Here is a 27,948-nt window from a genome sequence, read left to right on the forward strand (position 1 = left end):
AATCTAGCTTTTTACAGAGCTGTGCATGTGCTCCACTTCATTAACATGATCAGTAACGCTGATATGAATGGGACCGTCCAGTTAAGTACATACACAAGTCTTCCCAAATCCTTGTGGGACACATTCCTTAAGGCATTATTACTGAATGCTGACTTCTAAATGACAGTCACTGCACAACTTTTTCAAAAATGAAATATCCACCTAGAGAACCTGACATTTCAAAAATCAGAAAGCAGATGAGATAGTTACTAAATCAATAAGTTTCAAACGTGTAGAATGAAAAATGAGAGTACTTCCCCCCGCCCTATTTAATTATTTAAGAGTATAAATATTTGGCATTTTATCTGTCTGAGAAACAGCAAAGATTTAGCTTGACTCAAATGTTACCCAGACAGATCTGACGAGCCCCAAGAAATTACACATCAGAATGTGGGAAATGCAGACGAGCGACACACCGCGTATCACGAGAAAAATTAACCCAGGCAGGTGAACTTGTACCCTTGGGGTTTTATGTTCTTTTGTACCGCTCATATTTGTCATAGGACACACTTTGCAATTCATGAGTAGAGATGCTCACTCTGATGTGTCAGCAAGAAAATACCCTGGTGAAAAGCCAGAATATACTTGTCTTTCTATGAAACTGGCATAAAGATAAATAAATTCCCCAGCTTATCTTGGCACAAGAGCCATCAGCTTTACTGGCAAGAAATTCCTACCAGTGAATTGCAGCCTCAGTCTCACACATCTAATCTCCTGGGAGTCTGGCACAGCATGAGGATGATTCCTATCCAAATCCAACACCAACTCCCTATTTTCTCCCAGAATGTTTGGAAAGAGCCATAATCATCTAAATACTATTCTTCCTTCTGTGTTCTAATTTCTCTATAGGCAATATCTATCTTAGGTTAAAATTACAGTCAATGTGCTGCAGATTATTTTGGAAACACTAGATCTCACCCTATGTTATCCAGGCGGGAAAAAAAAAAAAAGAAGAAAAGAACAAAGTAATGCCACACATTTCCGAAGTCTGAAGGCTGCATTATAACTTCAGTTTAGTAATTACAAAATTTATGTCCCATTCTACCCCAAATCCAGAGCTCACTGTCCATTCAACTTACACTGCTCTGACTTACAGTTCTCTGCATCCATTATCTTTAATAATAAAGAGCTGACTGAAGTTAATGATTGAAGAGCAAGATGTGGTTAGTAATATGAATCTAATTTATGAGAAAACAAACCAGAGTATGATTTTCATGTTTCATTAAAATTATCTTAAATGTACTCTTTAATGCTAATTGATCTCACAGAGGTGAGAAAAGACTCTGTTCCAAATTAATGGGAGAAAATCATTCATCTTCCTTCAGGAGGGAACATTTAATATCATTCAGTATTTAGAGGGAGATAACATCTTCACAGTGATTTCACCACTTAAAGTGACGCTTCAACGTGGGCCCATATCCGAAACCTGCAAGATTTCCCACTGAACAGGGAAACAATTCAACAGAATAAACACACACCAAAATGCCACATAAAATGTTTTCTTTTCACAAAAGGCCTTTCGTCTCTTAGCAAAATTATGCAAAGCTGAAAAAAATTGTGAATGAAAATCTAAGGTTTTTTTCCCATAAGTTTATCAAAGAAAAGCGCTTGTGTAATTCTGTTAATTTGCTATGAACAGATTACTGCGACATCTGCAAGATTAAGTTCCTTGCAGGATTCACTAAAAACAAAACAAAGCAGAAAACTATTCTTCCACTGAGTTTTTCACTTTTGCTTGTATTTCAATATTTTTCTCTCAGTTTGAATTATTCATATTCAGATATCAAATATTCTTACAAACCAAAACAGCTAAGAATAATGAGTCTTGACTGGCTTCATTTTAACTTGTTGTGCTTTATGCCCAGGGTTATTATTAAATGACCTTCTATTCAGTCTGTTTCTATGACCCATAAATAGATATTGTCTAATGAGCATCTCAAGTATTCCACTGTCATTTTCATGTCAGTTTTTCCTACCCTATGTTTGTATACCTCTGATGACAACACCTGTTAGTACACAGCAATAGTTCCTTGCCTCCTTCTTCTCAAATCTCTTCCTTGAACACAACCTTCTCTATCCTGGGCTGGAATCTTGTATCTTTACATCGTCTGAGAAATGCAAAGTGACCATAATAACAACTGAAGAAGCAACTTGAGCATTTCAGGAGTTGCTCTATGAGAAATATCACAACAGCAGCAATAGTTATTGAATTTTCTGATAGAAGAAAAAAATTACTCTTGCCTTGTTCTGGCATTCCACTTGAACATGATTTACATATTCGGTCTGCAAAGCAGCAGCAACAAATACACTCTCCAATGTACTACATCCATTTATACTTATAGTAGAGAAGAATAAGATGCATCAGTTTGGACACTAGCTACAGTGATACATTATGGAGAAAACAAAACATATTCCATGAGAAATTAGGAGTGAGTTCTGGGAGCAAGGAGGGGAATCTCTTCTATAGAGGAAGAATAAATATACTAGACTTCTATGCAGCTTGAGGTTCTCCTATGCACTTTCTCCCATTTCCTTTGTAACTTAAAGCACGCACCAGCACTTATTAAAGAAGCTTGATAAAGCTGACCTTCAGCTGCTCTATCTATTGAACTGATAGAGCATCGTGTGCAGTAATACCATCTTCCAGACTGACCATCGGCTGGTAACACCACTCCCACCAAACTAAGTCTCCCTGTTTATTCAGCGATCTCGGTGCATGTCCATGTGTTGCACTGTGAGGACTCAGACATTTCAGATATCAAGGAAATGGGATATGGTGATAATTTTGGTCAGAAGATAACAGCTGTGTTAGTGAATACTCTATTGCCACATCACCCATTATTTCTATTTTGATTTTATACTGGCTTTCTTTTTTCTCATACCATACATGCCATCACTTTGCTTGAATTTAAGAAAGACCAAGAAAAAGGCTGCTTACCGTTCTGGCATCCCAAAGAGATAAAGTCTTGTCAGCAGAGCTAGTGAGAACAATGTTGGAGAATGGAAGAAACTCAATGCTATTGACTGAATCCTTATGGCCACGCATTGTATATTTGCATTTCTCACTGCAAAAGAAAATAATAGGAAATACAGCACTTGCCATTCAGGATAATAATAACAAGAGAAAGGTTCAGGTAAATTAGTAATGCATTTCAGGTGTATTTCCTAGCTACTCATTAGAAAAGATGAACATTGACAGCTATTCGTCACCCAAGCATTCCATCACAGGGAAAATAAAAACCCCAAACAGTTTGTGTGTGCTTCTCAGTAATGAAGGCTATAGTGGGAAGGCAAAAGGAAATGGAGAAGCAGGTTTTAAAAGACTGAATTGTAAGGAGCAACAATGAAGGCACCACTTTATGTTTCCTGGGTGCATCCTCAAAAACCTTGCTGATGTAGAATTTAAAAGGAACATGGATAAAAAGGTAGGATAGGTACAGCACCATTTCCTTTTTAAAGATGTCTTACTCCTTCTTGCTTACAAAGGATCTGAGAAGTGTATAGCACAATGCCAACATGTACGTTGAAGGAAGCCAGAGAGGGCTGGCAGCCTGACTTTCTTCTCAAGGTCTGAAGAAAGACTTGTAGAAACTAAGTGACATCTGGGAGTTCTTCACTGTGGGTGAAGTATTGTCACTGTGGACACCCAAGAGACCCTTTCCCTTACTATGGACAAGTCCCACCAGTAGCCATGGTAAGCTACTGGTGTAAGTTCTTAAAGCAGATGTGAGCAAACAGAGGTGAACCCCAAGCATGGAGGTCTTTACCATGAACTGACCATAGCTTTGTGACATAGCTTTGGAAGTTCTTTCAAGGATGAAGACTTTCAACTGTCCCATTTTTCTCTCAGCTGATTACCTAAGAAGTAATGCCCTAAGGGGTTTTGTTTTGCTTTCTTATCTTTTTGTTTTGTTTTCTTACCTTTTAATGTGTGAATTTCTGAGACAACGCTATTGATCCTTCTCAGTTCAGGGTATGAACCTGAATACAAGATGGGAAGCTTTTCCCACTGTAAGAGATGCAACCACTATGCCACTGCTGTAGAGAATCAGTTCTCTCACAAACCAGCCTGAAGCTGGCTATATAGCTATGATCTCTACAAGCTTTTGGGCTTCTGTTTTGTTTTCTGCATGCACACCAGAGAAGAACATTCCTTAAAATGGAGTCCAGGAGAAGAGAAGGAAAAGCCCAAGGATGCCTCACCAGGACAACACAGAAGATAACAAACAAATCTGGGATTATTCAAACCGAATAGAATAGTAAATGCTTAACTCCTACCCAAGCATGTCAAGATGGGAGACAATTGAAATAAACCTGCATTCATGACTTATGTCTGTATGCGAGAGTCTCCCATGCTGATAAGGCTTTCAGTCTATGATTTCTCTACTTATACATGAAATTTGCAGTGTTTGAATTGTTGTATCCTGTGAAAACATAGGGGCAGGTGAGCATACTATGGAAAAAGCAAATCAGTTCTATCCTCTTTGTTCAGCTGAGTCAAAAATAGCATGAAAAAAAGAAAAGCCAACAACTCATCATAAATTATTACAGCTTTCAGTGAGAGCTCACAATTTTATTCCTTGCTCATGTGATTCTGACAATAGAAACACACCTCCCCTGAGCTGGCTGCTGAATATATCACTGGGGCTTGCAAGTTAGATTACTGGGTGGCTCTTACCAGAGAAATTTCTTACAAAATTTATTAAGGAATCTGTCAGCAGGGGGAATTAAAGAGGTGATTTATTTAATTATTTATTTAAATTTTCTTCCTGCCTGTATGTCACCAAAAGACTCTTGGAGCTCTTGCAGGTTTGGGATGAACAGCACAGATCAGTATCTGCAGATCAGGTACAGGCCAGTAGAGCTAAAACGTTTTGATGGACACTACCCCTGATCACTCATCTAATAAAGTGACCTCTCAGACCTATTTTAATGCCTCTCTATTTCCCAGACCAAAATCCATATGCTGTGCTGAGCTGAACACCAGGCCTGTCCCCCCAAAAAAGGAGATCAGTTGTTTCTGAGTAGAAATATTATCCAGGAAATATTTTTCAAAGGAGTATTAGATTCCACTGGTGTAAGTTTAAAGAATCTATGTTTCCCTATTATAGACAATACACTATATTCAATATATTCAGTATTTCAATATTATCTGTTATATAGACTACATGTGTTACTTTATCACAAGGACTCATTTTAAACTAGTCATAAAGTATTGTGGCTGTTAGAGCTCGGTGCACAAGATATTCATGATCACTTGATATAAGACAATAACTTCAGTGAAATATTTTTTTTGTTTCACAGTCTCATGGTAATGTTTTACACCACAGAATATGCCTTTCTCATCTCAGATCATATACTTTTATTCATCTATAGGTATGCCATGATTTAAAAGTGACCAGTGATTTGCTGCTTGCCTGTAAGGTCTGGGAGCTGTTGAGTAGCTTCTGACAAGCAAACTCTTGCTGTGTACTTTTGTGGGCACTTATTAGGTTTGAAAACACACACAACTTTATATACCACAGTGGGACAGTGCTCACTAGGAGAAAAGGGGCTATTTTCCTGTAATAACAGAATGTATGTACGTAATTTTCAAAGGCAAGGGAAATCAACATCTTCAGCCTGCTTGAGGGTGCTTGGGGTGAAAGAACATGGGAAAATGAAGGAAAGTAAAGGACAAAAGGAGTATTTTGTTTGCGAGGCACTGACATAAGATATGGCCCATCCCAGGCAGACAGGCTGCAAGAACAGGCTTGTGAGAGATTAATTAGGTGCCAAAGCAGGAAGGCCCATTCAGAATCCCTCAGCAAGGTGAAAATGGACTAAAGTGATGGACCATGACAGCAGCAGAAGGGAAGGAAATGATTTGTATTTTTCCATCAAGAACATAAACACCCAGTCCTGATGCAGTTGTCTGTCTCTCTCCTTACGACTTCCATATCACTGCGTACTGATGAGCGAACTCTGGCTCTCAAGATTTAATTTACCACTCTGGTAACTGACTGACTGGTATTTCTAAGAACCTCCAACTGCTACATAAAAGAAACTCATCTTTACTTCCAGCTGAGACATAATTTCAGCAAGACTATCTTGTATACAAGCTATCTTCTGGTCAGAAAGGGAAACATTTTATTTAGATGTTCTTTTTCCACAAAAAGAAGCTGACATAAAGGGTAGAGAATTACCCTGCTTTTCACCCGGGCTCGTATCTCTATGCAATGGTTCAAGTTTGTCTACATTAGAACAGATCTGTAGCTACTTTCATTACCTAATGTTTTTTTCTCATGATGAACACATAGCCTCATACATACAAGTTTCACCAGCTCTGAGCGATTTGGTTCAGAAGAGAGAGGGAATCATCTATGAATAGTAGTTTAGGAATCTGCAGTACTCTTGTGGCTTACATCCAGAAGCAAAGAGGTCCTGAACAAATGCTGCCATGGTAGGCATGCCACAGCAGTATGCATACTGCTCAGTGTTTTGCAGATTGCATTCTGAACCTCATCTCAGCCATTATTCCAACCCTCATCCTTTACCTGTGTTATTACTACTTTTTCAAGGTAAAACATCAGTTAACACATTTTCTTGACTTGTGACTGATTATCCTCAGTATTCTCTTTTTCTCTACAATTTCCCTTAAATCTAGGTAAGGGAATGATGTCCATCAATAAATCAACCTTAATTCTACCTCTCCAGGTTTCGATTTTCCTTAACAGGTTCAAACACACACAGACAGACTGTTATAGTTCTAAAGCAGCACACCTATAGCATGAATGTTGCCTTTAAATTAATCATACCATTATCGATATCACTAGCTCAACAGTGATGGGCAAATTTTACTTGCTCAATTTTTAGAGATTTGGTTTTTGAGAATCACATTCCAGCATGGTTCATTCAAATTCAAAAGGGCTTTCAGTAAAACCACATTGAAAACAGAAGATTTGAAACACTTCCACTAACATGAGACTTCACTGAATATTAACAGACTGCCGTCTCTACACTAAGGTACAATAGCAGCCAAATAATGAACCAGTGAGATGTTTCGTCTACTGTACAATAACTGAAAGAAAATACAGATAGTGGGCAGGTTTCTTTTCCCTGTATACTCTCCTGTCTGCACAGATGGAGTTGAACTTCAGTGAGGACAACAAGCTGGCAAGCCCTGATGAGAACATTTGACAACTGCCTGGTGCGTATTTATTGCTAAAGGCTATTTAGGGCACAAAGCACTGGACAACCTGCAGTGCGCCACACCAGGTTAGTACTCATTTCAAAAGACACACAGCAAACCAGAGCAACAAGTGAGATTACATGTTGCCAATTCTTTTGCTATTTAAAAGAGTTTTAATGCCCAACACACACATGCTCACAAGCAATCCTATGAAAACAAGTCAAGCTCTGCCTCCTTTCTTGATTCCTTTTTTTTAAAGCATATGGTTTCGATGTTCAGCTCCGATTGGAAAAATTGGGGGTTTGGAGAGTAATATTATTTCAGTGATTAGTTAGGTAGCCACAGAATCACAGACTGGTTTGGGTTGGAAAGGACCTTAAAGCTCACCCAGTCCCAACCCCGTGCCACGGGCAGGGACACCTTCCACTAGAGCAGGTTGCTCCAAGCCCCTGTGTCCAACCTGGCCTTGAACTGCCAGGGATGGGGCAGCCACAGCTTCTTTAGGCAACCTGTGCCAGTCTCTTACCTCCCTCACAGGGAAGAGCTTCTGCCTAAGATCTCATCTCAATCTACTTATTTCATTGCTGTGCTATATTAAATCTCAATTTCAAGCATGGTAATTAAAAGTACCTATACAGCTAAACAAAATTAATGAGATTTTTGCATGTACTTCTGAGTCATTGCCTCTACCAACCATCTTTTTACAAGCCTTCCAAAGGAATACATTAAATGCACACTCTCAAACTGTACTATCCTTCCCAACAATGACTCTCTCCACAGAATGAACAAAAAACTAAACCCTTTCTCATGCCTATATAAAACCATACTTGTACATGACCTGCAACCACCAGAAGGTAAAATGTTAAGATAAATTATACCAGAAAGTCACCTGTTATGAAGATGGAAACAACAATTCTAAGCAAGTTTTGCAAAGTCACACAACAACCAGCCTCCATTCCTGTTATGGTGATATAATTGTAGCAATTAAAGGAGAATACTTTTCGCAAAACTAAATCCTATCTGTTTCCCATTATATGGCTTTATCTCCAAAAGGTATTTAAATTAGGCATAGAACTTTTCCAGCCAAGATCAATGGGCAAATATAGCAAATAGGCTGGCTTAAGACGTTAAAATGCCAGTTTGGTTTATGCTGTTATAAATGCATCCTATCATGTCTTTACATTTTATGACCTCTATTTTATTTCTAGGTAGCTTCACATATGACACACCCAATTATTCATGTCAAGAATGTAAAACTACCAGTATTTCAGTAAAAAGTGCCTACCATCATTTATGACAATGATTCTTTTTTTCTTGACCCATTATTTCACTAAATATAACACATTTTAGAAGACATTGACATGTGAGGACACTTCCTCCATAAAGTACATTTCTCTCTGAAAAGATATATGCCAGTATGATGCTGTCAATATGAACCACTTTGTTCAGTTATTACTTATCTTCCATAAAATGAAGCTGTCTTCAAATTGTGAACATTCATTCATGACCTCTTTCAAACCAGCATTTGACACTTTGAAAAAGCAGTACTAAAGTATAGGCTACTACCATTGTTGTGAAAATGTAAGCATTCCTTCTCCAGTATTTAGAAACATTTAGAAAGAAAATACAAATTAAATCCTTCTCCGTATTTAATCTTCATACATGGAACGTTTTAATCTTCACAATCTGAGTGCTCTGCAAAACAAAGAGCAATCCCCCAATTTAAAAGAAGCTGTAAGTCAGGGCTTCTCTAGTAAGGGTCAGTTACTTATGAGTTATTAAATCACGTCAAATCACTTTATATTGTTGGTTTTAGATAATTGTAATTGTTAGACATTTTAAATTCACAGTGAGCAGAAGCAGGATTAAGTATTAAACTTTCCTATCATCACTCACATCAGAGGCTGCTTTGAGCTCAGCAAGGTAAGGCTGGCTGAATCACAAGCATGGTGTCTAAGTCCGGCTCCCACTGAAAGCAACACGAGGTTTGCCACTGATGTCAATAGGAGTAGGATTAGATCCAGGTTTATCACCACAGGAGCCTGACAGCTCACGCTTCTGGTCTAGTGCACAGTAAACTGAGCATGTAAAAAGAAACCGATCTCTGAAGACTTAACTGTAAGTTCAAGGGTGCAATTCTTTCCCTTCCTCTATTCTTTTCCTCCTCCTTCTGCCAAAAGCAAAGCAAAGGCTTAGCAACCAGGAAGGCTTAGCCAAGGAAGAAAGAACCCCAAACGATATAAATGTTTTATTAACATTTTCTAGGTATATAAACAAACATTACTTATCTGACTCGGCAAGTTTACAAGCCCACAATAAAATACTGTTACATCCTTTTCTTAGACCTCCTTGAGAAACTGGGAAGCTGGGAGTCATACTCTCAAACCATGGAAGTTCTGAAATAGATCAAATTGCTTCTTTTACTTAAAACAACATAAGTCGACTTTAATAGTTACAGTTTTGTCTTGTTTGGTAAGGTCTGAAAGCCTGCAGCAGTTTATTTTTCAGAGTGCAGATTTCTTCTCTGAAATTTGACAAAGTTCTTTTCCCCTTACTTTTCAGGAGCTAAACGGAGCATGGCAGCTTCCCTTTAGTACCAATTTATAAAGACTGAACAAAACCATCTGCAGCCCTGCTTCAGCTCCTGCTGAAATCAGTAATAAAACCCACGGTGATTTAGTAGGGGAACAGATAGCACCCTGCTGTGGGTGGGAACTGTAGTCTCTGTCCTCTTCTGGCCCTGCTTGTACAAGAAACACCTTGCACACATATGGCGAGCTTTTGTGCTCACACAGGATGCAATGATACCTTCAGGTAAGCCCCCAGTTTACACTGAATTTGTCTAAGCTATAATAAAAGCCCTCCCTTTTAGTAAAACTCTAAGAGAAAACTGAAAGGCAACATCTAAGCATGACTGGTCCTTAACTTTGGATCTCATTTGATGAGCACACAGAGTGCTCCCCAGCCCAATCCAGTCCCACATATTTTGGGGTTCAACCCTGCAAGCATCATGTATTAAAATCTACCTAGAGCAGAGTGTGCCCATAAGCTTGTCTGTACACCCTTCCTCCGACTCAAAACAGATATAGGCTTCTCTTCTGTAGTGCCACCTCCACTAGCAGTGCACAATCCTGCTACCATTTACACATTTGTGTGCTGTTAACAACCTACTCAGTCAACAGCAACACCCAAACGGAACAGGAAAGCTATTTCATTGTGTTGTGTTAGAGATTTATTTCATCTCCAGAGACCTTGCCTCCTTACATACTTTGCTGTTCTAAAAATTACTTTGTCCTATTTCTATGACTTGAAAGAGGCTCTTTGGCAAAAAATACCCAGACAGGGAAAATTGAACATACCTGAGAACACAAAAAATACAAAAAAGCACATGCAGAACAGAAAGAGAGGCCAGTGCATTACATTAAATGAAGTCTAATAGCTTGAACTTCAGATTCAGCAAGGTCTAAGACTGAGGGACATTTGGTCAGAACTCCCCTAATTAATTTATAATTAACCAGCAGAAAGCAATGCTCCAGTCAGATTTCCATTCTGCAGTGAAATTAGATAACAGCCAAATAACCACAGTATTTGAAATAGTGTTCTATAAATGCAGGAGAAAGGGGCTGCAAAACTTCATGCCTTACCTTTGGGATTAAAATGCTTATTTATTTGTCTCAATTCCTTGTAATTTATGTAACAGAATATGTATTACTGGAAAAGTAGTCAATTATAACACCATATTTATTTTTCTGGAAGAGCTCTACTATATGTATTTTAGTAGAAGCTGTGTATTTATTGAGTGTGTGGAAACTTCCACTACTAGTGAGATACTGATCAGCTTACTAAGACACATCACTGAGAAAAAAAAACCCCCTCTCAGCCAAAAAAATACAAAGTCTTAAGGACACTCTGGTTGCTATGGTGTTGAACATAGACTTGACTGCCTGATGCTAGCCTGCAAAACAATAAGAAACTTTATATTCTACCACTGATTATTGAGCATGTTTCCGCATAGAGCACAGACAGTGGTTGGTTGGGGTTTGCAGAACAAAAGACTTGCACAGGTAGTAGGTTTGGTTAGTGCAATCTAGCAAAACTAGACAAAAAAGAAATATAAGCAATTACATTATGTTCTCTTTGAGTGATTGAATATTACTTAAAACCAGGATCTATTTTGATAAACATTGAGAATAATAAATATGATTGATAATAGTTTGATATATTCCCTCACGGAAAGTGCAAATTACTGAATTAATATTCTTCTACTTTGGCTTTCACTAGAAGGTGTGAAAAACTAACGGTATGCCAATAACATACCTCCTTTTTTGCTGGCTTGAAACATGAATAATGAATCTGCTCATGATTATACTGAAGATTTAGCCTCTTAACGTCTTACACGTCTTTGAACAAGTGAAGTGTTGTGCAAGAAGTATTATTATTTGCATTATTTTCTGTTTCCAGATAAAGAGGTTTTGATGTGAAGCTTAATTTTTTAAAAAAGGAAAGATAAACAATAAGGCATAAGATCTCTTAGGAATGGTTTAAAGTCTTTTAGTTCTAACCTTCACTGTTAATGTATGATTTTGTATCAATATAATTAAACCTGTATAATCACAGCGTGCACCCCAAATAACTGTCACTGTATGAGAACAACAGAATCCACAATCACAAGAGCAGACTGATTTCTAAAGCAATATAGTGACGCTGTAGAATCCTTCACAGATGTGACCTGGAACTAAGCACGTCTTCAAATGTAAGCATTTACTTAAATGTTCAGCTGAACCAGGACCAGAAGACACATCGCTTTGCCAAACATAGCTCTAAAATAGCATCAGAAATTAATACTCCTGTAGCTGTCTCAGAGACACCAACAAGTGATCACTGTGAATTGAAACAACCATTTTTTCCTGTGTAGCTGTTCTCGACTGAGTCGCAGCAGCAAGGGAGGCCAGAGATGTCTGAATGCCTCGGCGGCACACCATGTCCACCATGTTGCAGTTGCCAGGTCTGTCATCAGGAGGCAAGGAATACTTTTATAACATTTCAGTAGGTTCCAAGAGGACAAGTGCTGAGATTAAAAGTTTTGCAATATAGCACATGTATTTTCATACCAGATGGTAATATTGTCTTCATTACCTTTTACTATGTAGGCTTGGTTGAACTCTGTACTTTGTCAAGGTATCTTTAAAATCTCACTAGTCAACACCTAATTGTTGGCAGCACCAGGCACTTTTCAGCTCATAGCAACAGCTGTTGCAAAAGCTCACTTTGCACTGAAATCGGGCTCCAAATCAACTTTGATAATTTATTTCAGCTATTTGAGTTTGAACAGAAGCATGTTACTTACGATCCAAGTTTTTCAGAAGTCAGATGCAGTTTTTTATGCTTCAACTTTGGATTATTTTTCATTTGAAAAGGGCCATATTTTTCCCAAGGTTAGAATCAGGTCAATGAGAATGACTTTGAAAGTCATGGCACAGGAACAAGATTTAGGCAGTTACATCCAGAATCTAGATCTTAATAAGCTCCCTTTTCAAAGAGCGTCTCAGTCATATACAGAACTTTGCTCTTGCTTGTAAGTACCAGTAAAAGGCCCATGTCTGGGAATGGTCCAAAGTATTTTTATCCTGAGAATACTTAGCAATTTGTAATCTATCTCACCCCTGAGCTCAGTCAGAAACAATGCATATGTTAAACGCTACTCTACGGAACTTAACTTAGTAGGCATTCCTAGAATGTATGCCCATGGGATTTGGACCCCGCATAAACTGCATTGGTACTCACTCCTAACATGATATCCTAACGTGACACAAGAGTGCACACCTTAGATTCCTCAATCGTATTTCAAAATCTAGGTTTATTTCTTCCCTCTGCCTCAGGAAGGTCAAATCCCGTGCATTAAGCCATCTGTTCATGGCTGTAACTTTCAAACTTTTTCAAGTCTGACTATCTGCAGATAATAAATTCAGTCAGCTGAAGAAAAAGAAAAAATCTGCAGACCAATGGTAACAGCACTCAGAAAGACAAGATCTGAAACTGTCCCCCTCCAAGGTCAGTTCTTCTATTTCATAGTCATTGAATAAAGTGCCATTTCGGTCCTTAGGACAGGAACTAGAACACAATCTTCTCTAAGATGTCTGGGTCTTCCTCGTAATATACAGAAAGCAAAACCATCTATCCCAGAATTACTGACATCAGTCAAGGGGCAAGGAGCATTCAGGTTCAGAAAGGTACATGGTGATGCTTATATTATTTTTGGACTCTAACCCTTGCTCAGCACTTTCTGCAAATCAAGCTTCCTTCAGGGATTTTTTTTGTTGGCCAGTTAAAGACAGGAGCACCAGAAATCACTTACTGAAAACCATAGTCTTATTTTATTAAACAATTATTTCCTACTCCCTCAAGGCATCTGGGTACTAGATAATCAGATAAGCACAATCTCAGTAATAATAAAATAGATATAAACCTTTTAAGCCGACATTAAACACTGCAGAACTAGTACGAGCACGTTTTCTGCTCAGCAGTTCTGCAGCCGAATAAGCAAAGCTTCGCTCTCTGGTGCCACTGGGTTATCCTCAATTATCATATCAGCTGACATCAGCACTGAACTGATGGCCTGTTTCTGCAGGCAGTATGGAACCTGCCATGGCTTTATTATTCTTGCCCTCCCTCTCACCCTGCCCCCCCCTTTATTTTAATACAAAAACTTTACAGGTGGAATTTCTGCCTTTTCTGTCTCACCTTGAGAAACTAAATCCAGATGTCTCATAATTAATCCAAGAACTTACTGCTGCTGAATTTGAAGGATAACCGTATACATGTATTTTGATGGATCACTGCCAAGTGGTTTAATTTTGTGTGTGTATATCAGTGCTTTTGTTAGAACTGCTCTATTCAGATAGGGGTTTGTACAGTTCTAGGCTTCTGCTGTTCAAATAGAGGAAAAGGTGAGCCCCCTAAATTCAATATCCAGCTCTCCTTTACAGTGTTTCAAGCACCCTGAAGAATTTCTCTGTCATTTCTTCCACTCTCTTCTTTCTCATCGTTTATTTCACTCTTCTACTTGATTACATTAATAGATAAAGAATATGGCATTATATGCACAAATACTGACTGGTCACACATAACACTGAAAATGAGAAATGTCACAATGAAAAGTAAAACTTGAAACATCTTTACACCAGAAGACCAGATAAACTTACTATGCTATACCGGAATGCACATTTCCTATTGAATCCTGGTATCTTACTGTGAGGCTGATATGATCTATTTCGTCTGAAAAGTCACTGATGAATGGAATATGTAATTGCTTTTTATAGGATTTTAAGTCTGTAACAATCTATAACAGCACATTTTTAACAAATCCTACTCCTGCAACTCTGAAGTATACCTTGCCAAAGCCTACTCTGAGTTCATCCCAACGAGATCTACGATACCATATTCTCTACAACTATGTATATTTAGGATGAAATTTCCAAACTTCCCTGACAATGCGGAGTCCCAGATTCATATAGCTTTTGGGGGCCTATATAAGCAATCCTTAATGGGAGTTGATAACCAACAGACCTGTACATGTTAAGCACAGTATGCCCATGCCAACAGATTTTCAATCATCAACTCAGGCACTTTTTAAAGATCCAGCTCTTGGTTCATATTAAATGAAGGGAGCCCATTCTCTAACATCTGCTTAGGTAAGAATTCTGTTATGTGACTTTCCAGAATTAGGCAGAAGCTGACAAGAAGACTTGTCTCACTGAAGAATAAGAAGTGACTCTCTCAGGGCTTCTGTTTGCTAAGAATCAACATGAAACTGCATGAAGGATGACCCAGGTTGTCACTGTTTCTAAAACGAAATTCTTGCCTGCCTTCCAAAAAGAAAAAAAAAAACAAAACAACAAACCAACTGTTGTAAAACTACCAACAAAAGGGAAAAACTGAAACAAGAACTAGATAGGAGACCAGCAGAATAAATCCCAAGAACTGAACTTCATCCATAATGTTTTTATAAAACTGACTTAATTCAGCTATGAGCCCTCATACCCACTCCCAACAAAAAGCCAAATGAAAAACTCAACAAAATTTCCACCATTTGCAGCTCTAGCTTTATAGTGATGAAATTCTATAGAGAATTAGATAGAGAAAGCAGTACCAGCACTTCACAATTTAATTTCACCAATTTCTTAATTCATTTCTTTTATGTGAGATTAGACTGACATCTGTATGTTTTAGTCCCAGCCCATAGTCAGGAAGACTCATATAAGCAACAAAGGTAACTTACACTATTCAATGCACATTTAAAGTGCCTTCTGCAAGCGGTGTTCCCTGACCATCACATACAAATGCACAAGGCACCAAAACTATACATACACCATGAATGACTCTACCAGCAGCTACCTTACTGAGTGCTGATATAGAAAATGCCTTTATCAAAAAAGTCAGATAAAGAAAAAACAACAGTCTCAAACTCAAAAATGCAGTGACAAGTGAAAGAGGCCCCTCTTTATTGATTACTATATTACAAACCAGGAATTCTAGTCCTTATTTTTAAAATGAAAAACTATTTTATATATATAAAAAAAGGACTAGCGCAGAGAACCATGAAAGCCTGGCTCAGTATTGTGCTACTGTAAGTTAATATGCATTTACATATTAATAGATGAGTTTAATCTAGAGCATGCAGATTCACTGCATAAAAAGCAGTGCTACTCTTGTCGTATGTTAGTCTATTTTCTTCTACATTTTAAATTTACTGACATTCCTTTACACTGATTAAATGAGCAAGTCCTTTTTGAAAACAGTACAACATGGCTGAAATGCAATAAATATAAGCACTTTAATATTTAAGTGAGGAAAATGAATTTCAGTGTGTTTTCAAATTGGTTTTCTGCAGTGCAGAGTTTATTTGTCCAAATAAAATGGATTTGAGTGGGTGGCAGCTTTAAGGAGCTATGCAGCACTATTCAATGGCTTTGTGAACTTGGGAAGACATTATGAATAATGGATTTGCTGTGCTCTTAGACACAGAGCCACAACAAAAACAATATCATTCCAGGTTCTCTAATAGGCAGCTGTTGGAGTAGGGCATAAAAAGCCTGGCTTAGTGATTTAAGCTACAGGTGCTAGTGTTTTTTATTCTGAACATTGTAGCAAACTATGGGACTGGCCCTGTGTTTTCAGCAGGAAAACTACTCAAACACAGAATGTGAAGGCCTAAATTCCCAAGGCTACCTCCACCCCTCTACTTTGCTGCTTTCTTTTTAGAAGCCTATCTTTATATTACACACCACCCCACCACTCATCCCAGATAGAATCCTTCTCCCCTAGAAAAGGGCTGGAAGAAAAAGTTAACTTGAAACAGATGCACAAAATACAAGAGTACTGGTTTAGTTTCCTCCTTTTATAGATCTGAACATATATCCCCCTTCTCAAGGGGAGAGAGTCCTTCGCTTTTTTTAGTAATGAATTTAAAATACTTAAATTTCATCAGCAAATTATTCACTCTTAAGCACTAACGGAAACAACACCCAACTGTTTTCAATATAGACAGATTTGACCAACATAACTTTGAGGAGTGTACTTCTCAGTCCTTTTGAAAGGAATCTGGCCTCAGTCTAATAGGAAATCACAACAGTTTGGGGCATCTAATCCATTCCTAACAGCGTGCAAGTTTTCAGTGCTTGACACCACCGGACTGCATGCTTCAGAGTAGGAGGAGAAAGTAGGATATCCACCTACTGAGGTGGGAAGATCTTATTCTCATTTTCTTCCCAAACTTACAAATACAAAAACTGTTCACTGTACACACCTAGGCACATAAAATAGTTCCTCATATTAGTATGTCTAAAAGCATATTGAAGAGAAGATCAGCAATCAGGATCTCAAAACTCTGGTCCCAAAAGCCAAATAGCTGCATTTGATAACCAACAGATCTGGACAAGCAAAGATTTTAGTACTGGCACTGTAATTCTAGTAGTTGTGCCATCTTCTTATCTTGTTGGTAAGTATATCTCCATCAAATCACTACTAAGATGTTCAGTTGCATATAGCAAAGCTTAGTTTGTATTGTAGTTGTAGGTGCTGAATACGTAATCAAAGTATTGTCAAGCCAAAGCTGATACGGATGACTTAAAAGGTTGACACACTCGGAATCGGGGTTTTGGGCAGCCAGCAGCGCTAGCTTCACACCTGGTTAGCAGCTGCGTCCTCAAGCCGTTATTTTTATCATAACCCTCCAAACACAGTTAGCTCAGTCTATATGACTATGAAACAAACTCTGATATTAAAAATACTATGAAAAGGGCTTCTTAATGGGCAGGACATAACTGCAGAAGATCCCGTATAGTATTTTTGGGTTTTTTTCTTAGAACTTCAGAGGAGAGCTACAAGTGTAACTTCAACTATGTTCCCACTGTGCAGCTAACTGGCATGCCCTTTCTGCAACAGAAATGGGCCATGACTGCTCTGTATTAAATAATTCACAAATTTTGTTGACATTTTACTGCAGTGCCAATGTTAAGACTCCATTATCTAGAATTTTTGTTTTGGTGACAGAAATATGTTTGAAAGAGATACTGAAATATAAAGAAATTCATTGGTTTTGCATCAGCTGGATAATTCCAATACATATTTAATAGGTTTCCCACAGATACACATACTTTTGCAGGCTCCGAGTTCAGTAAATACGTGCATAAATATTGTCTTTCAGATGGTGAACTGATTCCTAGCTGGGAAATATATTGGCCAGTCTAGAAAGAGATTTCTGCCTGATGTCGTATCTCAATTCACATCAGAAAATTTGCTCTGAATATGGGAAGTGCAGAAGGGAAATTGCCAACATTTTTGTTTTCTTCGGGCCAGACTGGCTATGTAAACAGTTCAAAGACTTAACCATTTGTATTGTGTGGACATAAGCTTTAAAGCTTTCAAAGTCTACTCCGAAGATCCTGAGATTTGGCTCAAAGAAAAAACCACACAGCATACCAAAGAAATTGTATTGTATGTCCTACCTACTAAATGGTAGGACTAATTTTAGAAATTGAAAAGGAAAGGGAAATATAAGGTTTAGAGCAGAAATGACCCCCAAATGTTAAAAACCATCACTGTTGGGCTGAAAACAATATTCATTCACATTTTAAGAAGGTACAAATACAATTCAGCGTCTTCCAACTGCAATAAAAGAACCAGAAGACTCTTTCTGTATATAGAAGTCATTGTTTAAGGATTAAGATGTAACTTGTGTTCATATTCCAGCTGAGGCTAATCAAACATGAATGTAGTTTGCTTTAACAGGATACAGATGGTATACAACTAGAGTTCCAGCATTTGGGAGAGAAAATAATCTGACAAGATTTTGTGTAAAGTCTGAACCCTTAACTAAAAGAAAAAAAAAAAAAAAGAGGGAGGAGGGGTGTGAAAAGAAAAAAAATCACAAACAAATTTAAAAACAAACCCTGCACACACACATCTCTGAAGACTATTTTAGAGCCAGAGGATAAGAATTCAAACAACAGGAATTTATATGTATAAAGACATCCATTACAGCAGAGTTTCATTTTGAAATCAAATGACCAACTCCTATAATTTCAAACTAGAAGACATTATCAGCTAAAAATAGTTCAATATTCAGGTGAATATTTCTATCAAAGTACTGCTGCTTATGAATAGTAAGACATATTCCTGTTCTTGTAAATTCCCTGGAGACACAAGCAGGGAAACAATCTACAATTACTTGTGTTGCAGCACACTGTGATTTTGGGTAACAGTACTCTACTTTAACATGTATCACAGACTACATGTGTAATATTTGCACTAACTGGTACTGACAGGATATGGTTGTGATGATTGAAATACATCATTTTAATGAACTGTTGTCTGCACTGAATTCTGTAATAATATCTGACAGCTTTCACTGCTGTATGAATTACTCTCTGTTGGTACAATTCATTTTTGTTTTGGTTGAGATACTGTAAGACAGTATTTCTAGGAAAACAGGTTGGGTGAAGAAAAGACTGCCAGGAATGACTGAATGTAACATGAAGGAGAAAGAAAACAACTGGATAATGAGCCTGGATATGTAGTGAAAAACTATACTGACTTAAAATGTGCAGAATGTCTGCAGTGCTGACCCTCTGCATTCGAATACTGAATGTAGGACAGTGGAAACACCCTGTCAAGATCTTAACAACATTTTGCAGAAGGCATAGTTATAATACTTGCACCCTTGCAAATAAGACAAGGAATTCAACTTGCACATTGTCAAAGAGAGTAAAAACCCACAACTGAGCCTACCTACAGTATACACGATCAAAGTGGACTAAGTTTTCCAGACCTCCGAGCTGTTTTGGTTAGGAAAGGAAGCCTAAGTATCAGCTTCATAATTCATCCTGCTCTTGAACTAGCTGTCAGGGAACCTAGGAAGCATTTTGACAAGTAAGGTAAACCAAGTAGAAAGGTATCCAACTTACAGAACATCACATTACCTTCGCACTGCAAACAAATAAAGCATTCTGCTGTCCAACAGGAATCTCTCCGCCAACTATACATAATTTAACAAATTTGTCCATCCCTGGGCTGACAGAGGGCAATTGGAACATAAAAATACCCAATCAACAGCATCTAATAAGTTTTTCCAAGCCATATTGGATGCTGAAATAATGGAAGCAAGGAAACTGGTGAGATTAGAAAAGGGTACATCTTTTTATGCAAATCAAGTGCAACTTTCTCTGCTCTCTTACCATAAAAGAAGATGGAAATCTCATGTAGGTAACTGATTGCAGAGTTCAGATAAGCCTACTAGAAATATTTGCAGAGCTGAGAACTCAGACATTTTAGGAAGCAGCTCCATTCACTACACCCTAGTTTAAAAAAAAGTAGTATTTTATTCCCCCTCTTCCTTAATCAAAACCAGTGCTGTACATTTCAAGACCAGTAGTAGAAAGCAAAAAGCAAAGCTTTCATTTCTGCTTTTCATTTTCATTTCTGTCTTTTCAACGCTTTAGAAAAAAAAGTCAAAATATTTTTGACATTTAAAAAAGTATTTTCAGGTTAACCACATTCAAATATGCTTCTTATATACAAGGTAAATTGCCACAGATAGTTACAATGACAACCACAGAGAACATTGATTTATCTAGACCTGCAGCCAACAACCACCAACACAAACATTTCAGCAGAAGCTACACAATTCTTGTCATGTTTAACAGTGTAATTCCATAGAGACATGTTTCTACTGTGTCCCAAGTGGTGATTAGTTTACGTTACGAAGTGTGAAGGCTGACAGTCTTTGCAATATTGCTACCAGCATATGCTTTTAATGTCTCTATGTGTGCTTTGAACATTGCTATGCAACTGCAGACAAGTCCAACATTGCTTTATCGTTGCATCCTGTAAGTGACAGAGAAATAATAACGGTATAAACACACGTTTCTCATGAATCTGTATTACTACTGAAAATCCAATTCCAATTTTCTTTCTTCTCAGCCTGTAGGAAGGTTTGAGGACAATTCATTTTGACATTTTTTTTAATGTTACCAAGAAATGGAAAGTTGGGTTTGTAATGATGACTTCAGTAGTAACTCCCTGTATGGCCTCGAGTAAAGCACTTCAACTCTTTGCTTAGTTTCACCAAAGGTAAACAACTGTACCACTTGTCCAGTTTAAGCATTCCATGGGATTTAGGTGAAGACTTGTCTGGCTGTTTGAGCTGCAAATATATGACCCTATTAAACATTTCTCATGATTAATGCCTGTTGTCTTGTACTAACTCTGTAATGTGATTTAAATAAGTTTACAATATGGAGTTCAAGCTACAATTAAGTTTTCTACTTCAAGATTCATCTTTTTCAGTATTATGAAGATTAAGCCATATTTTCCCCTTAACTGAACAGCAATGCTTTGGATATCATTTTTTACCCTCATAATTCACATCTTCGAATTGATTTTTACAATTGGCTCTCTGGGAATTATAATAACTAGGTTTTAGACTTTCTTGGTCCTGAAAAATGTGTTATGGAACTCAAGCACAATTATAAATTTGGAGACTTGGGCATAGGTCTCATTTTGATTTGAGGGATTAATAGCAGGTTGTCTCTCCAGTGCTCCTCAGAGGATTCAGAAGGGAATTCTCCTTCATCAAAATGGCAAGCATTTCCTGATGTGCTGTCAGGAGAGACATTACAAACTACCCAAAGATGGTCCTTCCACATTTCCTCTGAGTTCTTCTACCTGCCTTCTAATTTCCCGGAGGACATTTGTCTTCTCTGAAAATAGAATAGTCTCACTTTTACTGGAATCAATTAAACATGGTATCTGGCCAGAAGAGCTTGTGGCTTCTGTCCCACTGAAGAAGTGAGTCAGGTAAGTGTCATCTGAAAAGGGGTATTTGACAAGGACTGGTTACACACCCTTATTCTGATTCAGAATGTGGAAGTATGGCTCCATTTTACAACTAGACAATCTTTATGAGTTTCTCCAAAGGAGATTTTATAGAGTCCTGGTATGGATACATTTGGTGGGGTGAAAAATAACTACAAATCTGATAGTAAATGTCATTTAAAAGCTGTCCATTGCCTAAGGAAAAAGGAAGAAAAAGCAGCAGAGTATGAGTGTAAAAGATATCAGGAGAAGTCAGGCTAAACTGTGCCTTTTCACATTACTTTGATGGTACAAAGCAACTAGTTTGACTAGCCGACTTGGCAATTCAAGCAACAATAACTAACTTATTGAGACCAAAGCAAAGAACCCCAAACCCAACCAAAACAGTTGTTAATAGCAGTTTAAAATCAATCATATCATGCACTGCACGCTGTCAAGATGTGCCAATAATAAAAAATGTGCAGTATCATCATTGCATGGTATCATTCCAAAGAAACCTATAGTTCATTAGGGGCTTCTAAATAAACAAAAATCAATCCCTGCTTAATTTCTTTAAAATGTATACTAGCCCAAAAGTTCCCCAAATTAAAGTGCTTCTTAAGAGGAGAAAGAAAACTATAATCAGCAGTTATTAAGTGGAGAGAAGTTATAGCAGAAGATAAGAATCCTAAGTAGGCTTAAGAACAAAAGAAGGAATTATTTAAATAAACAAGGGATTAATTTATGTCACATACATGTGACACTAGGTAAAGATGTGAAAATTCCTGGTCTTGTAGAAATGCAAAAGGTGTCAACAACTATTTTTGTGTGTATTTGGAAACAAGTAAAATTATGTATTAATAGCTTAGTATCAAGATGCTGTATTAGTGGTAGCACAGGATCATGATGGATTAGTTACTTTTTTAAGTTGCACCTGAACAAATACACCAACGGAATGACAGAGGATTGATGTAAACAATTACATTTTTTAGAATTTTAAAATAAAATTTTGATTATGGGACAAATTTCAGGCACATAGACAAAAGTGACTGTGTTAACTGAAAAGAAGTAAGTGATGGAGTGAAAAGCAGCGAACAGAAAGCAGCAACAGCACCAATTTGCAAACATTTATTCACCCTGAGGTCTGCTGCAGAACAGAACAGAACTGCATTTCTCTGTGGCCTAATTCTGCCTTATTTCACACTGCTGAAAGAAACCACAGGAAAACAGAGAACAGGTCCAATGACTACATAATGGATAAACTGGAGGGAAAAAAAAATATTCTGAATGTTCTGACTTTGGTGCAAATAATTTCTCAGTCTTAAAGCACAAATAACAATGTTTGCATTTATCATACAGTCCTAGCATATGTTTGCAAAACTAAGTAGCTGCCTGTGTTTACATGAGATATATGATGTTCAGTTTGATTTGCGTATCAGAGATCAGGCTGTAAATCTCTGATGATATTTACAGTTGGATAATTGAAATTAATCCTGCCAAAATGACTTTGACAGGCCTGAATTTATGGCCTGAGAAAACAATCCTGGAACTGTTTGCCAATCTATTAACATGGCTGGCTATATATTTCCAATCTGAGCTATGCTGCTGAATAAAAACCTGTTCACAAATTACAGCCTCTTCCTTTCTTTCCCCACTTCATGTTCAACTTGCTTTCTACAATCACGAAGAAGGTAGGATCACTTTGAAGATAGCAGATATGCCTGTGCTTTGCTGGTTTTGTGGTTTTATTTTTCTAAACGTGGCAGGTACATTAGTTATCTTTCTCCCTTCTCAAGTTATGCCATTCTCTTTCTCATTTCCTTTCAAAGCAGCCAATTCTCCCAGCAGAAAGCATTGAGAAGTTTCAACACCAGAATTCAGACTCTCTCAGATCCTCCAGTAACTTGGATCATAGCTGCATCTCAGCATGTGTCTGTGTCTTCAGGGAAGAAGAAAGGTGTCTGGATTTTTGTCTATTTGTTTGGTTTCTGTTTTGTTTTTCAAACTTAGATCGTCTCTTTAAATGGAAGAACAACATTTTTAACTGCAAGCTACCCCACATTATTGTCCTGGTAGGAATGCCATTTGCGGCTAGATATATGACAGAAACTTCCAGCATACACAAAAGAAAAATGCTTGTGACTAATATCCACTGCAAATAAAAAAGGAGTTGGCAGTGGTTTCACCTTCTATTAAAACAAAATTCAAACAGTTAGCAGCTGAATTTTCTTATCTTTGGCGAAGAATTATATAATTCATTAAAACTGTTGTCAATTTTTTCCTATTTAAGAGATGTTGCACCTTATATTCTTTGGACTCCAATATGGATTTGATGATTGTGAAAGCTGCAACTTGGGTTTTGGTGTTAAAGAGAGCAAACAGCCTCCCCACTTTCTTGATACCAAGTTTTTAACCACAGAGAACTCTGCTTTAGGTATTTCAAAAGCTATGTTTATAGATAGAAAAAAAGTATATTTCTAATATATAAAAGCAACTTTTCAAAGTCTGGAAATAAAAAGCCAACTGCCAGCCATTACAGAAATGTATTTGTATTTGTAGCATTTACTTACAACATACCTTTTTAAGGAAGGTGGCAGTGATAGTTTTGATTTTCATCTTGCTTTCCTTCTTTACCCTCCCCCTAACATGCTGCTTTCCAGAGCCTTTCAATTTAAAAGCAGGCACCTATCCAAATATGTAATATTAAGAAAGAAAGACAGCTCTCATTTATAAAATGTTAATTCCTTATTAGTGGAAAGAATAAATCACTAGATTAAACAGAAAAACTGTGATCACTGATTATTATCCTACCACGAGTATGTCATCTTCTGCTCTGTCACTGTTCAGAGCTTGTGTCAACTGGCAGATATCTGAGGAGGATAACTCTAAGGATGAGAACTAGATAAACACATACTCTGTAAGGATGGGAAGAAAACAAACTTTCTAAGCATTGCAAACCCTTGTGGAAAGCCTGCTCCACCTGCCCATTTGGTTGCACAAACCCACACTGCAAAGGAGTTTGAAGGAAGTTTTATTTATATGGTACCCAGCACAGCTGGCTTCACTCACATCAGTGAACTCCACGTACATAACAAACGTACAGGTAACACTCTGGGAGACATCTAGGATTAGCGTTGCCAAACTCAGCCAATTAGTTTGGCAAGTAGTACTGCCAAGCCAAAATACACTGCAGGCTCTGTACAGGTATAGCATTACTGTATATATGCATCAACAAATTAACAATCCAGACTGGAAACTACCAGCCTCATTAATCTGTCAATAGTTTTCCCTTATTCCCACATCTCATTGTATATTCTGCACAGGTTGATTTTTCACTTGAATTAGCCAATGGGGGCATAAAGATCAATTGCAGCTGATTGTTCTGCAGAATCAGGTCTTCAGGTGGGATGTCTTAAGCTTGAAACAGCTATGTCCTGTCATCATCAAATCCCTTTTTACAGAAGGTCTTCAAGAGCATCAAACTGTTCAAGTGCAAACACTTTATACTAAGTGCATACACCACATACCTTCTACAGCACATCTTACAAACTCATCTAGACTAGCTAAACAGAACTCGATGGTCTTTTCAACTCTGACAGTGTAACTTACATGAGCACATGGGCTTTTATTGTAAACAGACTGAAAGTCCACCAGTGAGAACTCCAAGTGAGGCTTTTTTATTTCATACTCTGAATACTCCTATTTCAAACATACTGTGCCACATTTTGTGCCACCTCCTGCTCCCTTTAGCCACTGAGATTTTTGCACATCTAAAGGTTTCAATAATTACATGCTGATAACCAGCTTTTCACATGATGGCTCTGCTCCTTACTCTCTTATTTTCAAATGCAAAATGCACATCAGATACACTGAAGGTAGAAATGAGAGCTGGTAATGAGTGTGAGTGGGAGGCATGGGTTGGTGATGAAGATTTGCTTTGATTCCTCTGACTACAAAAGATTCCTCAGTAGAGAAGATATTTTAAAGTGTCTAAACAAAACCTTTGTCTATGCAAATGCAAAACCATTCTGATAAAAAATTAAAACTATTCTTAGTATTATTTCTTAAAGGTCATGAATATGCCATATAGGATAATCAAAGTATTAAAATCCTACAACAGGTTAAGTAAAGAGGCAATACAGTAGATGTCTGATGTTTTCATTTCAAAGCAAAACACTGACCATTAATTCTTATTACTGACAGTAAGAGCAGAGGCATCATCTGTTATCAGAACTGGCTGACAATTTCTGTTATAAAACCCACTTCTCAGTTGTCTTGAACTTTGCCAAACTTTAACTCCTTTCTCTGTGGTTTTATAAAAACTGAGTATTTGTTTCAAGCTTTTGCTTTAAGAAGCTGCTCTCAGCTTTGCCAAAATAATCTGGAATAATTCATGAAAGGATACATTGCTTACCCCATTTTGTAAACAACGTTTTTATGATTATTTAATGCTTCCTCAATTCACGATTTGAAAAGCAAGACTGAAAATCTGATACTGACAGAGTTTTAATTAGCTCTCAAGAAAATCTGGCTGGATTACAACGGTTTGAAAAATCTCAACTCACACATGTTTATCAGAAAAGTACTTCACTGCTACAAGAAAACCCCTCAGCACTCACGCTTCACAAAAGCACACTCCTAAAATCAGTCTCTATGTCTTGGTTGCAGGGCTCACTGCAATGGCAACAGATGGGGAGTGGTCTAGGCAAAAGGAACGGAAGAGGAGAGTCTCCCTTGGTTTTTCAGCAAAGCTGCTTTCCCTGGAGTGGCCAACAAGCTTGAAGGAGTATTTCACCTCATCCAAATGCAAAGGAAGAAAAAGACTGAGTGGAAATGGAAAAATGCATTAGGAACTAGATGATCTTAAGGTTCTTTCCAACCTTAACCATTCTATGGTTCTATGACTAGATAATAAAGGGGGAAAACATCTGTGAGACTGAAGACTTGTCTGTGGACTGATGACATTCAGTTGTTAAAAATCAGACCTAGAACAGTACAGTGGAGTCAGTCACACTACACCTACGTCATTCAGGAGCCTAGAAGGAACAGTTTGGATTCCTTTAAGGTGTACATTAATCAAAATATGTCACCTCAAATATAACTGAAGAGAGTTGAGGAACTACTAATTAATTGGTAAGCAAGAATATACTATTATTATAATATTATAGAAGCACCTTCATAAAAATGCATTTGCCTGGATAATAAAGCAAATGAAGAGGTATACGCTGATTTATTAATCAGGAGTCACCTTGCCAAAACATACATAATGAATAAATTTCCACTTGTCCAACCTTGAAGTGTACTGTATACTCATGAGCTAGAAATGCTGCAGAGAAAACTTAAATGTTTGTTCAGTTACTTATTTAAATTACATACTGAAGTTCCACGAGGGTCTGACCTTAAAAAGCAAACAAACAGCACAGAATCACAGATACCAAATAAAAGCAAATTTGCTTTTTTAGCTCTATCTTAAATTAAGTCCTTCCCAGCTCTCTAGTAAAGCTTTGGTCTAGTATATCACATCAAAGTTTTTGTACTACTCCCTTTAATTTACCTCTGTTCTTCAAATGAAGTCCACAAATCAATGCTAGATCTCTCTCTGTGACTGGGCTAAAACATAAAGCTTATTAGGTAAAGCCGTCAAGTGGCTAATACGGAATCTCCATACCTGTTAATATCCCATATTTTGCTTGTGTTGTCCATGGAGGCGGAAGCCACAAAATCACCACACGAATGCCACGAGCAGCCCCATACAGCTTGGGTATGTTCTGCTAAAGTCAGAACGCAGGCACGTTTTGAGAAGTCCCATATCCGCACTGTGGTATCCCCACTTGAAGTGACCAGCTGGGTGCCACTGTTACCAGGAATAAAAATAAAGAGTACTTTTTAGCAAGGATATAGGTAAAGGTTTTTCAAAGTACACAGAAAGTAATTCAACCATGTTTAGAAAGACAGGTTAAGGAGTAACTGTTGATTTTACATTAAAATACATATGAACAAAAAATTATGTTTGAAAACATTCAGATTTTTACTTCACAGAGTTTTCTGACACATGATAGATGAAGTGGTCTTGTATTAAATACACTATCAAAAGAAACTGAGATATGAAGTAGTTATCTTCCATGGGAAAGTAAATATGGGTTCCAAAAATTACATTTTTACTTTTTGTAGTCTGAGTTCATCAGGAAAATAACTTAAGCCCAGAGAATTGCTTTCAAAATAGAATAAAATAGCTTCGGGAAGAATATTTTCTGATTTCCCAAATCCATACCATTTTCTACATCTAAATTATGATTTAAGCATCACAATTTTGTCTCTTCCAACTCAGTATAAACACTTTAACACACTCACTATCTCTTGAGTCATTGCTATGTTATATAAATGAA

The 27,948-nt window shown here is 37.5% G+C and overlaps 1 protein-coding gene across 1 annotated transcript in view; it reads right to left on the reverse strand.

Annotated features, from left to right (window-relative positions):
• Positions 1 to 27,948, reverse strand: part of SPAG16 (sperm associated antigen 16) — a 408,668-nt gene that overhangs the window by 159,607 nt on the left and 221,113 nt on the right. The window contains exons 12-13 of the mRNA XM_030487793.1: positions 27,231 to 27,416; positions 2,978 to 3,104 (exon numbers count right to left, since the gene is read on the reverse strand). Coding sequence (XP_030343653.1) covers positions 2,978 to 3,104; positions 27,231 to 27,416 — 313 coding nt within the window. The remainder of the gene's footprint in view (positions 1 to 2,977; positions 3,105 to 27,230; positions 27,417 to 27,948) is intronic.

The sequence above is a fragment of the Strigops habroptila genome, chromosome 5 (genome assembly GCF_004027225.2).
Source record: "Strigops habroptila isolate Jane chromosome 5, bStrHab1.2.pri, whole genome shotgun sequence".
NCBI lineage: Eukaryota > Metazoa > Chordata > Aves > Psittaciformes > Psittacidae > Strigops > Strigops habroptila.